Source organism: Urocampus carinirostris, chromosome 2 (assembly GCF_059441175.1).
Source record: "Urocampus carinirostris isolate Australia breed hairy pipefish chromosome 2, RoL_Ucar_1.0, whole genome shotgun sequence".
Taxonomy (NCBI): Eukaryota; Metazoa; Chordata; class Actinopteri; order Syngnathiformes; family Syngnathidae; genus Urocampus; species Urocampus carinirostris.
Genome location: NC_142350.1, coordinates 37,196,228 through 37,209,932, shown reverse-complemented (window position 1 = coordinate 37,209,932; position 13,705 = coordinate 37,196,228). Strand labels below are relative to the sequence as shown.

Here is a 13,705-nt window from a genome sequence, read left to right as displayed (position 1 = left end):
ATATGGATGTCAATAAAGAGAATTCAAATAAGGACAATTTAAATTTGTCTACTAATGCGTGCATGCTCTGCCCACAGTAAGCAACGACGAAAAACTGGCTATTGGCACTCACCATAATGTCTAGGATGTCTTTGATGTCTTATCTTTAAAACTTTGTTCAAACAGGGAATAACAGATCATTTTCATTCGCTAAAATAATTTATCTTATTTGATAGTTTAGTTATATGATCAGATATTTACAACAAAGTGTTTTCTATAAAATTTCAATATTTTATTTAACTGTGGAATTATCCTTTGATTTTTTTTTTATTTCTAACTCGCTTTTTAAAAGGGGTTACACTGTGATGACAGAAAATCTTATTTCTGCGAGCAAAAAAAAACACATGCACGCATTTTCTTGGGTAAGCCTGAATAGGAGTGAAAAACAGGCTGCGAGGTGAGCTTTGTCCAATTATTTGAGAGAGAAAAAAAGAAAAAAGACCCTTGCAACCCATCCATCCTTGAGGCTAAGAAAATATTAAAACGCGAGGCGATAACGAAGGCTGGAGGAAAATCTCTCTTAATGAAATTTCCAGTTGACCACATGCAATTTGTTTCATCGAAGTGAACAACTAATTGTAACGGGCGTTATCAAGGTGTGAGTGCGCCGTCCGCTGTAAACTGACTGGTAGAACAGGTGCAAATCCTTTATACTTTCTCTGTGTTGGAAAAAAAATTAAACCTGCCACGGCTAGAGTAGCTTGTTCCTCTGATTTGTGATGTTAAGAACATGACACTTTTGAATGAAAAAGTCAACTGGCCTAATAAAAGGTTTATAGTTTAGAAGACATTCAAAATAAGGAGAAAATACATCAATGGATTTTGAATGTGCAAGAACAGAAAAAGACCAAACCCTCAGATAATACATTCCAACCTGTTCTAAAAGCCCTCCCCTCGGCCCTTTCATTTAATTAAATCTCCTATGTTACAAAAGCAAATCCGCCCTATAAAGGTTTCGGTTATCAAAAAGCAGCAACATGAATGGGCGGTATGTCAGCTGCCTTTAGGTGAGGCTCGTGTTATGTCAAATAAATGCTGATTTCTTGGACTAAATCAGTGTTTTAAGATGTATGTTACTTTGAAAGTTCATGTATTTTCCGTTATTATTTAAAAGATTATTGTTTGTTTTTTAATGAATTCAGTTTTTTAACCATTAGGAGGCGCTAAATAACACAAATTGTCCTATTCTACTATGTAATTTTTAAAATTTCAATAAAATGTGAGCAAATTTCGCTTGTTTTTTGTTTATTGTTAAAATCGACTATTTTGTTTTAGTTCCAGTGAAATACCAACTAAAATATAAAATTGGGCAAAATAGCTAGACAATAAGATTTCACTTAAAAACGAAATTACTGGACATTTTTTGTTGCTTTTTTTCGATTTGCATGGATTGATTGATCACCTGTATTTATTTGTGTATGACGCACTTTTTTCTACCCCAAAAATCCTCCAATTTGTGCGTTATATAGGAGGATTTACGGCATTTGTGCAATGATTGATCAGACAAATATTGTTGCTGACGACAATTGCAAAATACTGGATGCAACGGGAATCAAACACAAATCACTGGGGTAAAAATGCTGAACGACTTGACTGCCAGTGATCCAGATGACTTGTAAAAAGGCTTTAGATTTTATCTTATCATTAGAATATTTTTACTCACTGGACCAGAGACAAATGTTAGAACTTTGAAGGACATTAAATAAATATATTTAAAAAACAATTTTGGTATTGTGTTTATAGTTTACATTGTCAACAAATTAGTTTTATCATGGTAATCAACGTTTGTTATATGAGAAAATGTTATATAATTTTTAATCAAACATGAGGCATCTGCGCGTTATACACAAGTGCATGTTATACATAAATAAACACGTATGGAAAGAACTAGCGTCGTGCTCGAATGAAACGGCTCTCTGAGCCGGCTCCCCTCTAATCAAGAGCCGTCTCACTTTAAGACGCTTTCGCTCTCTCAAAGGTGCATGTCATTGGTCAATATGGAAATTATTATTATTATTATTATTGGTATGTGCTTGGTCAATGGCAGAAATACTCATAGTGGGTGTGTTTTTCATGTCAATAAGCAGTATTGTTATGTCACAGGGGAAGGGGTTTAAAACAGCTCACCTTCTTGGGAGGATGCTAATTTTTCTTTATCAATTTTTTGGGCAAGTGCTCCAAAAAAAACTTTTTATTTATATCCAAGAAATGACAGTTTTTTTTGCCTTTAAGTCAACAAACGTCATAAGATGCAGCACGGCGGCGCAGTGGTTAGCGCCTGTGCGGCACAGTTCATGTCATGGGAACCTGTCGTGGGTTCAAATCCAGCTCCAGACTTCCTGTGCGGAGTTTGCATGTTCTCCCCGTGCTTGCGTGGGTTTCCTCCGGGCACTCCGGTTTCCTCCCACGTTCCAAAAACATGCATTTCAGGTGAATTGGCCGGTCCAAATTGTCCCTAGGTGTGAATGAGCGAATGAGTTGTCTGTCCCTGTGTGCCCTGCGATTGGCTGGCAACCAGTTCAGGGTGTCCCCTGCCCACTGCCTGGAAATGGCTGGGATGGGCTCCAGCCCTCCCGCGACCCTAATGAGGATAAGCGGTACGGCTAATGAGATGAGAGATGAGACGTCATAAGATATTCACCTAGTGCAGTTTTGATCTCTTGGTTGTCTAAATCCTGCGTCCCAGGTGTCAGAAGACATCTCCGGTGACCTTGGCAGAGGGAGCCAGAGAAAAAAAGCATGAGGAAAATGATCATTTCCCAGCAAGGTCGATATCGATTTCACCTGCCCCGACCACGGAGCGGGTTAAGAGCAGCCACCGGTGGCGAAATGGTCAGTGGCGATATCATTAGCCGGTTGTTTACACGGGGAGGGATGCTGGGAGTCGGAGGCAGGCTGAGTGTCACAAGACACTTTCTTCTTTACCTCCTTCAGCTGATCAGAGGATCATGGTATCAAGGACGGATTAGTAGCGACTTGGGATTTGTGTGATTGGTTAATTTATTGCGGTGATGGCAGCTCTTTCATCTATGGCAACATTTAATCAGCGCAGCCACAGAGGCTATTACAGGTTAGCTCCTTTCTGGAGTCGGTCCGGCTGCGCCATCAGCTCTATCACAATTCCCCTGAAATTTCCAAATTATCTGGAACAGGCTTTAGCTTCCCCTGTAATAAAAATTAGAACAGATTCCCGATAGAAGCTTTTGCTCGCGCAGGGCCAATTATAAATAGAGCGGCCCTGCCTTGGAAGACCGAAAGGGGGAGGGAGGAAAAAAATTCGGCTGTGAGAGATGTGCACGGAACTTATCGTTCCAACCGCTGCCCTGCTCTGATCCAAATCCGCACGGCTGAAATTTTATATTAGATCTTATCACAGACGCCTAAGTCTCCAAAAATCAATGAAGGTTATCTTTTATGTTGCAGCAACTTGTGGAAATATTGATTTTCATTTTATAGCGAATTTGGCGCATCAGTTTGTAATCACTTCCTCGCTGACTACACTGTTTGGGTGGCTGTATCTCTTACACAGGGGAAGGTAACACAGCTCAGGAAAAAAGATGGAGCGTATTGAAACCACTGGGGTGAAGGCAGAGGGCGGATAGACTATATCACTACTCGTGTGCGTGTGTGTGTATGTATGTGTGTGTGTGTGCCCATTTACCTTATGTTTTTCACTCTATGAAGTGCCTTTTTTGGGATTATAATTATCAAAGTTGCCCCTATAAATCTTTTATGATTTACAATAGAACAGTACAGATAAAAAAAAAAAAAATCTCAGTTTTATCATTCTGTTCTCGACAAAATCGATTTTAAATATTTTTCTCCAAAATACATTAACTATCATATATACATGCATTTTTTTCAATACTCATAGTTTGAAAAATCAGCACATACTTTGTATAACATGGGTGTCACCTATATGTGTGCCATCCTGCTGCTACGTGTATGTTCCCTGAAAATTTAAAAAAGCTGGGCAAAAATAATTGCAATAAAATCGTGTGTTTTAGTCTTTTTTGATTCTCCACGGTTTGTATTCTTAATTGTGCATTTTAGCACTCGTTTTCTGTTGGACTACACCATACAGCGACATCTATCTTTTTTTTTCATTTTACTACATTCAGTTTTCTAGTGAAGTAACAAAACTATGTCATGTGAAACCCATTTTTACTACATGTTTAACCTAAGAGAAAGGATACAAAAAATTACAATATCAGGGAATATTAGTTTAATTTAGCAAAAACATACAATAATCATGAGAATTATTTTCAGTATTTTGCTAATTTTACCTTTCTATTGCAATAAGAAATAAAAACTTACTTGTAAGTATTTTTTTTCTCACTTAGCTACATTTTAACTTGTTTATTTAATAAATAAAAACAATTTTACACTGCCAAATCTGAAAAGCATTTCCGTTTTATTTATTTTCTCGAATAAAAAATGTTTTTTAAATGAGAACTGATCTGGCAACGAAAAAATAAATTACTTGATTGTAAGTCCTTATTTTAATGCTGTATGTTTTGCTCAATTTCATACTGCTGTAATTTTTTTAGGTATTTTTTTTTATTACATTCAACTTGTGTTTCTAGTAAAACAATAGAAAGATATAATGTAAAACCCAGTTTTATAACATGTTTAAAAGATTATAGAATAAGAAAATATTACTTGAAATTTGAAAAATCATGTGATATTTGTAATCATTATTTTACTTATTTTCCTAAAAGCCCTGCAACTGGCTGGCAACCAGTTCAGGGTGTCCCCTGCCCACTGCACTAGTTAGCTAGGATGGGCTCCAGCACCCCCGCGACTCAATGAGGATAAGCGTTGCAGATAATGGATGGATGGATGGATATTTTCCTAAAATTGTGATTGCTTTTTTCTGTTAAAATAAGAAAATAAAACGTTTTACTCAATTCCTAATTGTTTGATTTTTTTAATAAATCAAAAATATATATAATACTTTAAATGAGCAAATTTGAACAACACTGCCAAATCAGATTATCATTTCTCTTTAATTTTTTTAACGAAAATTTGTTTTGAAAACAAGGGTGTATATTATTTGACTGGACATCACAAGTGCTAAAAAGCACACAAAAAGAGGAATAAAAACCAAGCAGACTCAAAGTGACTGATATGCACCATTTTGTTCTCACTGTTTGTCTAGCTACCTCTCAGTGAGGCTTATGTTAGGTCAAGTTAATGCTTACTTCTTGACTTAGAAGTATTTTTAAATGTGGAAGTTTATATGCTGTTATTATTGCTTATTATTCAAATCAATATTATTTTTTTTTCGTGAATCATTTTCTTTCTATCACTAGGAAGCTCAAAATACTACACACTGTCCCTTTAAAGGAAGAAAACAATACGGAAACAGACAAGACTATTTTACAGAATTCAAATGTTGATTTTACGCTTACATTTTTACTTAAATTCTATAAAAGACTTTTTCGCAGTGCACATTTTGATCCCACCCTAACTTAGTGCTGTTTCAGCTTTTTTCCACAAATCTCCTTTATGTTTCTACTTATGAGGAAAAAATCAGCTGCCAAGCAGTTAAATTTAAAGTTATGAACAAAATGCCTGTCTTTATTTTGATTTCAATACCAAAATATTTGATCTTGGCAGCCCCACGTACAGTATCTTACTGTATACGCTGGATGAAGGGCGAGTTGTTTTCTGGAAAACCAGTTCATCACTTTTCTCCCTGGCTCGAGGGAAATTGTAATTTTCTGCCTGTCAATCTGCATTGCTCTGCATAGTAGCCACTAAGGCCAACTGATCCGGTTGTACAAATGTTATTTGCATTTGCAAACACTCCTCCCTGCAATGACGCCACACTATCTTAATCCTAAATATGTTGCCCGCACTTGCTCTCGTGCATCTCTTTGTCTTTGCGGCGGCTGCTAAACGCCGTGCATCCAAAGAGCACTTTTGTCACTGCGGATGAGTTATGTAAATCTGCGGTAAGGAACTGTCATTACTTGTTTGCTACAAGGGTGAAGCAAAGTAAACTGGAATTGACGGCTCACCCAGTTATATGTAACACCCGCTGTGACAAAATTACAGCCATAAATAGGAAGAGTTGCGAGGACCACGTCTTAGAAGTCAAGTTAGGTCGGCGTTGAATCTTTGTTGGCTACATAGAGAGCAGCTGGAATATCATAAATTCCCAAAGGCTCTAAGGATGGGGGAGGGGGTTTGCAGAAAGACCTGAATAAGAGATGGCTCCAGTCTGGAGATCTAAGAAAGGGTTAATCTGATTCCCATTTCAGATAGTCGTCGTAGCAACAATCGGCCAGTCCGCTCTGCCGCTTTGACAGGGGTGTGAGATTTTCAGGTTAGCCAGATAGCGGACTTTATTGTGAGGCTAATTTGAAATGTGAAATCCAGGATGACTTAAATTACAGAGGTCGTCTTTCTCTCATCTGCTGCCAAGGCTGGATAAGACGATGCCAGGAAAAGAAATAAGAGTATCGGCCACACAATTTATTGTCTGTTTTTTTTGTTTTGTTTTTTTATCGCTTGGGCAGAGTGCTTTCTGCACAGCGTTATAACAGTATGGGAATTATGTATAGATTTAACATCTTCAATTGGAGTCCATCCATGCATTGTCTGCACCACTTATGCTCACTCATTTGGAGTTTACCGTAATTATCCGTGTAGACGTGCACCACTAATTCTTCATTAAAAATCGATACAACATGTTTTTCACTTTTTCCCAGCTCAGGCTAAGCATTGTAGGTGACAAACGTTGTTGAATGCATGCGGCCATGATTAACGTTAACTTGGAAATAAATCCCAACATCCATCTTGCAATGTGTTCATTAAACGTCCTTTGAAGAGCGATTCATCATCACATAGAACAATAAGTTGTTTCCCTTGTTGTGCTTTTTTTTTTTTATATATATATCTTTCAAGACGACTTTCTGTTTTCTCCAAATACTAACATTCGTCACTGGTACTGTAAATATAAGTAAATGTATATGTATGGTCCTTCGTTTTCACAGAAGTAAATGTAAATGTTTTGCATTCACATAGCGCTTTTCAAGTCAATGAAGACCTCCCAAAGCTCTTTACAATGTACTTCACACTTTTTCCCTTTTACACTATAACTAACCGATAGCAGCAGCAGCCATGCAAGAACTACCTGCTTATCGGGGTCATTAGGGAGTCAGTGTCTTGCCCAAGGACAGTTCGACATATAACTCAGAGGAGCCGGGAATCGAACCTGCGACCTCTTGATCTCCAGACGAGCTACTGCCACCCTGGAAGTCGCATTTTTAAAAAGCCGTAAAGTAGAAAACTCAATGTATTTATTTGATTATTTAATTATTTATTTTTTATTGAAGATCAAACCCAATTTACAGGTCCAAGTATTTGTTTAAAGAATAAAACTACTGTACTTTTTTAATGTTTTATTTTTTTCCAAATAACTTTTGTATAATTATACAAGTAATCTTGACGTTTTATTGAGCAACTGTTTGGATTAAGGACACGATCCATTTTCCTTTAGATGACGCCACCAGAAGGATTCTATGGAAAACTGCATTCACCCTCTGGTTCTGTCTCACAGAAACCATAGATTTTTTCATTATGAAACATTTTTGAAATAGAGCTTGGGAGCCATTGGGGAGAGCTAAAGACCAGCATGTGGTTCCAGAGCAAGTTTTGCATGGCAAGAAGTCCAACAAGAAAAACCCTTCCTCCCTTTAGCCAATGAGAAAGTAGAACACAATGCAAAATAAAATCCACGAAGGAGCGAAATCCCCCTAAGTAAACCGCGATACAGGAAGGGATTACTGCAATGAGATAACATCAAAAGCATTTTCGTATATAATCTTTATCTGTGTTTGGCCGTGGACTGGTACTGAGCTGTGGGACATTTGGTACTGGACCACAAAAAAGAAATGAAAAAGGAAAAAAGGTGCCTTATTTTTTGCTTATAGTGCATTTAACATGCGGGTGGGTGTGCGTCATACACAAGGCTTTACAATAGTTGGCTACCGCATTTATGCAATGATTGATCAGTTGATAAATACTGGTGACCACCTTTGCTCGGATGGGGATGCGACGGGAATCAAACCCAGATCGCAGCTGTGTGTGTGCACAAAATACTAACCAGTAAACCACTAAAATTGTCGGTGACATAGAAAAATGCATTTAATTTTATCTCAACACTTTACTAATTTCACTCACGTTGTACAATGATGTAATGGAGCATAATGGAAAAGAGTTCAGCAAAAACAAGGATGTACAGGTTGTTGCTGTTAGTGAAAATAGTGTGATGATAAGATTAAATCATATCGATGCCTTTTCATATGTTAATAGATCCCTGTTAGTCTAGCGATTGGGTAGTGGAATAAGCCTTATTATTGGTATTTCTATTATGATTGATGTTATTATTGGGGTGTGCCGCAATGTTCAGAAATTATACTGCTCAATGATACAGTACAGAAAAGCTTGCCTAGCCGTTATCTATATCACTGCTGGTATAGTGGTTAGGATTCATCACTCTCACTACTCCTACCTGGGTTCAATTCTTATTGCGTCCAATGTTTTGCGTCTGATCAATCGTTGCACAAATTCGATAATATACTACCTTAAAACCTCGCATATAACGCGCACCCGAACTTTAAGGTGTTTTGCAGGTAAAAATGCTCAGTGTTCATGAAAAATGCTGTATTTTTGTTGTATGAGATTTTGCCATGTAATTACATGGAGTTCATGGGAAGAGAAAACAGGGAGGGGGAGAGAAGGAGGTAGGGGCATGGAGACGCATTGCCCCAGCCCCACACTCATCTTACGTGCATATCTGTGCCAATTCAGACCTTTAACATGCTCGTGTGACATTTGCATTCATCCTTGAAGGTTGTGGCCATGCCCTGAAAGGAGGCATTTTATTTTCCTATTGCATTATGCAGATGGACTGAGCGGAGATTGCATTTTCGCAATCCATTACTATTTTGGTAACACCCAAATAAAGAAGCGGGCCTCGGGGTCGAAAAGTAATGGCATTGAAATAATGACGGTTTTCCTTGAAGTGATAGACTTCACTATTCAGGTGCATGTACATGCACTCAACGCCGAGCATTAAACCAAAGACAACATGGGAGAAAAACAACAAATGATAGCTGAGTAAATGCAGCCACTGCAAACTGTGGCACTCGCACACAGGACTCTATTAAGAGGATCTTGTACGCTATCTATCTCTTCTCTTTTTTCCGTTCTCCCCCCAAAAATCACACGTTTTGACCTCTGACCAAGAAGAAAAATGACTTTACACATTCAGTATAATTTTTCAGCATATTATAAAAGCTCTCACCTCAATTGCCCTTTGAAAAAGATACTCATTCTTAAAATGTTCCCTACTTGTTTCAGGGAATAGTCAGATCTCGACGATAGCGTGCGCTCTGCAGTGCGCTCAAAGTTCAGCGCTGAACACTCCTTCCTTCGTTTTCAAAGTCATCTCCTCTATTTATCGTGTTCAGTGAACTCTCGCTATAACGTGGTTAGTTTTTCACGGTCATTGATTTGCATCGTGCATTGTATTCGGCATTCTGATTGGCTGAATCGCCTGTGTCAAAGTCAAGGCCCGAGGGCCGAATTCAGCCCATGAGAAGGTTTTATACAGCCCAAGTGATGATCTTGATACATTGATCTATAATACACCAGTGTAATCTTTTCACTGTATGTTACTTCTCTTTAAAGGAAGTGTTTTTTTGCTCAATAGATTTTCGCATGTTATTTTATTGTACTCAAGCCAGTAATATATTTTCTTAAATATTTCAGTTGAGTGAGTGGTATGAAATTGCTATTATCTTATTATTTGGAGTAATATTATATCACTTTTGCTAAAATAGAAACGAAGCTTCTGATCGCATCTGAATTATACTAGCATATTTTGTTTACTAACACCAAAATACTGTGTTTGGAATGGTGTAATAATAGTCTGTAGTTTGCAATAATATGTGGTCTGTGCAGCCCTTTGAGACTCTTTTTGATTAAGGGCTATACAAATAAACATGACTTGGAAGGGGTCTCCAACCTTTCCTGAGAGCTTCTCTGTCTCACAAATTAGCGCAAAGGGCAACCATTTTTTGATATGCATTTCTAAAATAATTTATCATGTTATTATTATGTTGTTAATATGTTATTACAAGGTTAATTATTGGAAGTAGGGTTACTAGACACAGTCAACCACACACATACTATTTTCAGAACAGGTCTGCAGACACCTCAGCTGTTCTTAGTGGCACCCTGGACACCATGTTTGAGACCCCTAATATGTAAAAATATGTAAACAGAAATTTAAAAAAAAACATACAAAACTCCCAGTAGTATTCTTTTTCAAATAAGTGGCATGGTTGCACAGGGCTGATGTACGCGCTGATAATGGACTTTCCTTCAAAAGTATCAAATGTTACCTTTGTCTTATTGTTAAACCATCAAAGCAGGGGCAGTAAATGCAAATGCAAAGAGGCTAAGAAAGAGTTTCTTACCCAAGGCCCTCACTACCCTAAACAAGCGTGCAACACTGTGAAAAATATGTATCTTGCCAGTTGTATTAAAATTTCGCGTCTAAATAATATTGCACTACTTTCCATTGCACTTTTGTTATGATGCACGAGTTTTCTTTGCACTTATTACAATTTTGTGCCAGTCTTCAAGCACTACCTTGAAAATATGTTTGCCTATATATCCTGACATTCTTTTAGATTATTTTTCTCCTTTAGGTCTTTATTACATGTTTATCCTGCAATGTCAGTAAAGACAATCCAATTTTTTTCAAATGAACCTAGTGCGGAAAAATGTTTGTCTGCCTATCACTACAAGCGCATGGTCTGTTTTTGTTGTCCGTGAGCGCCACCTTATTCTTCGACATTACAGCATCTTGACATTTTCCTCTTTGTGGCCAGGATATGCGTTTTTTTTTAAACTAATCATTAAGAGTTTTGGTGAGACGCATGTGAAAGCAAACACCGATCTTAATTTAAATAATGCAAATGTTGCTCCTCTTTTGCACAAAAATGTAAAAAGTTACATCCGTTTCTAGAATCTCTTGCATGTTTTTCATTTTTATTTTCCAACAACAAACGCAACTTTTTGTCAGTGCGCCACACTCAAATGGTTTGGGATGGACTTCCTTTAGAGTTTTCCAAATTATCTGTATACAACCGACCATTTAGAGCAGCAGATGCATAAACCGTCGGTTATTAGCGTTGCTCTAATCACCAAAATAGGCAAATGATTGTGTCTTATCTGCGGCCTTCCAGAAGACGAAGAGCACGGTCCCGGTGGTGCTGAGCGCCGGCCCCAAGTGGCTGCTGGATGTGACTTGGCAGGGAGCAGAGGACAACAAAAACAACTGTGTGGTGTACAGCAAAGGTAAGCAAGCAGAGCTGGAATGGTGTTATCGCACCACACTGCAACACAACACGGCACGGCAACCGCCGCTAAGACACAGACAATCCTTCATCCACTCAACTCACTCCTGCCTCTCTCCTGGTCATATTTTGCTTTCTCTCACCTCTCTGAGCCACCCATGTTCTGAAACGTTTGGAGGAGGGCAGCCACAAGGATAAAGAAATGCAATGTTACATGAACACACTTGGTTGCAGTTTTCAGCACATTGCGGTAATCCCTCGCTTTTGGTGGCGTTACCTTCCAAAAAGACCCTGTGATAATTTATTTTAATGATTTATTTATTAAATATGTGATCATGCATTGAAACCAAAGAACAAACCCTGTTTACAGGCTCAATTATTTATTAACAAATAACCATACGTTACTTTATAAATGTTTTGTACAAATAACTCTAGTGTCAAATTGTAATTTTAAAAAATAATCTTGCGACTAATTTGCACTATTGACATTTGGAAATGATTTCAGCACACTACTATTTTACCTTAGATTATATTTTGTTTCCATCATGTGGACGTTATCGGATAAGAAAAATTTTGCATAGAAAGGCTTTTACCTTGCTTTTGCATGTCAAGAAGTCCAACTTTTTCGGTGGTAGAAAGAATGTTCTTCTGCCTTTTGAACCCGCCCAGTGACAGATGCTTATGTCAGTGTTGACATAATGGTGATAAGAAAAACCCAAAATTGAAAACGGTTTGTGCGTATGTAATTTAGGTTCGTCAAACTGTTTTACATACGACTTAGACCCTAACGTTATTGACGCACAGTAGACACAGGCAGAAAAGGGGCAGACTGTTCTTCCAATTAGAATGCAGAACACAATCCATGATAAAAATCCGTGAAGAAATACAACTGCAAAAAGTTAACCATGATACAGCGAGGGATTACCGTATACCCAAACGGCTTTTAACTGCATAAACTCCTGCTATTGATGGCTATATTAAAATGTGTTTAATAAAAATAAAGTCAGAATTGGGCTTTGACTGATAATGAAATGAGAGGCACAAAATAAATACATGATGACTATGTATTTGTTTAGGTTTGTGTTTGCTGAAGGTAAATAAATAAAGCTCTATTTATGACCTTTTTTGAAATGATTACCCTGTGACAATACCCTCAGAGCTGAAATGGAGTGAATAAATGGCAGGAGTGGGATTTGCTACCCGGATTTTCACTCTCCCAATTCTCATCTACTAATCACTCGACTGCACTGGGGAGTTATCCTCTTAACCGGCTACTTAACTTTGTGCTCTTTATCTGCAGATCATTTACGTTTTGATAAGCTATTAAAGAAGATTACGCACTTCTTTAAAATCTAATCGTTTTGCTTGCAAAATTTCTCTATGGTACAAAATTGAAGCAGTAACAGGATTTCAGCCTTCTTTTTTAGTTCTACTCTTTGACCATGTATGTTGAGCTAGCTAGCATGGACAATGTATGACGTGCATCACATGTAACACGCGAACACTCACAGTAGCTTTGTTTGTCACTTTCATTCCGACCTTATTAAATTAAACACAATGAAGTCCCAGTGTGACAGTTGTTCGGTATTGTCGCGTGTTAAGTTCATTATTGGGAAATCCGCCAAGCGAATCATTAAACGCTGATATGCGATAACACTATACGACGAATTAATTTAAATCTAGTTGCAGAAGTCAAATATGCGCCGTATCACAAAAGCAGCCTGTTTGTGAGCTTCACTGAGGCAGGCTGCGATAGGGAAACTAAGGCATTGTAAAACTTTTTTCTGGGTCTCAATTTGGGAAATGCAAACCTGGCAACCTCAGCCAAATGATCCCCTTATTAATGATCGCAATTCCCCTTATTAAGCAATAAACGTAAAAAACACACAGGGGCCCCTATTAATTCACAGCAACACAGACTATGTAGGATAAAAACACAAATCATTTGTGTCTCAAATGTATTTATTAACCAATAGAACACCTGATCAAGGATAACATTTGCTAGGGTACCGCAACAATATTAGCAATCTACGTGTTAGGTGTTAGGGGGTGGACCCAAAAGCAGGGAAGCATAAGAGGCAGGGGTGCTCAAAAGAAGGATGGTATTTATTAAGAAAACCAGGAAAAATGTAACAAGAACAAGGAGACACAAAACAAATGACATGCCCAAACAAAATCAAACCTGACCAGACTAAGTTTTGTGCCTAAATAAAGCGCTCCAGCGATCGCAATAAATCTCCATATTTTCATTTAATATTATGGAGGCATATTGTGTTTCAGGCTTT

At 37.8% G+C, this 13,705-nt stretch overlaps 1 protein-coding gene across 2 annotated transcripts in view; it reads left to right on the top strand.

The window, feature by feature from the left end:
- Positions 1-13,705, top strand: part of zfpm2a (zinc finger protein, FOG family member 2a) — a 208,320-nt gene that overhangs the window by 122,056 nt on the left and 72,559 nt on the right. Inside the window, exon 5 of one of the 2 annotated variants that reach the window (XM_088326401.1) lies at positions 11,313-11,421. In XM_088326401.1, coding sequence (XP_088182527.1) covers positions 11,313-11,421 — 109 coding nt within the window. Of the gene's footprint in view, positions 1-11,309; positions 11,422-13,705 lie in introns of both variants that reach the window. The other variant, XM_088326399.1, reaches the window with a different exon arrangement.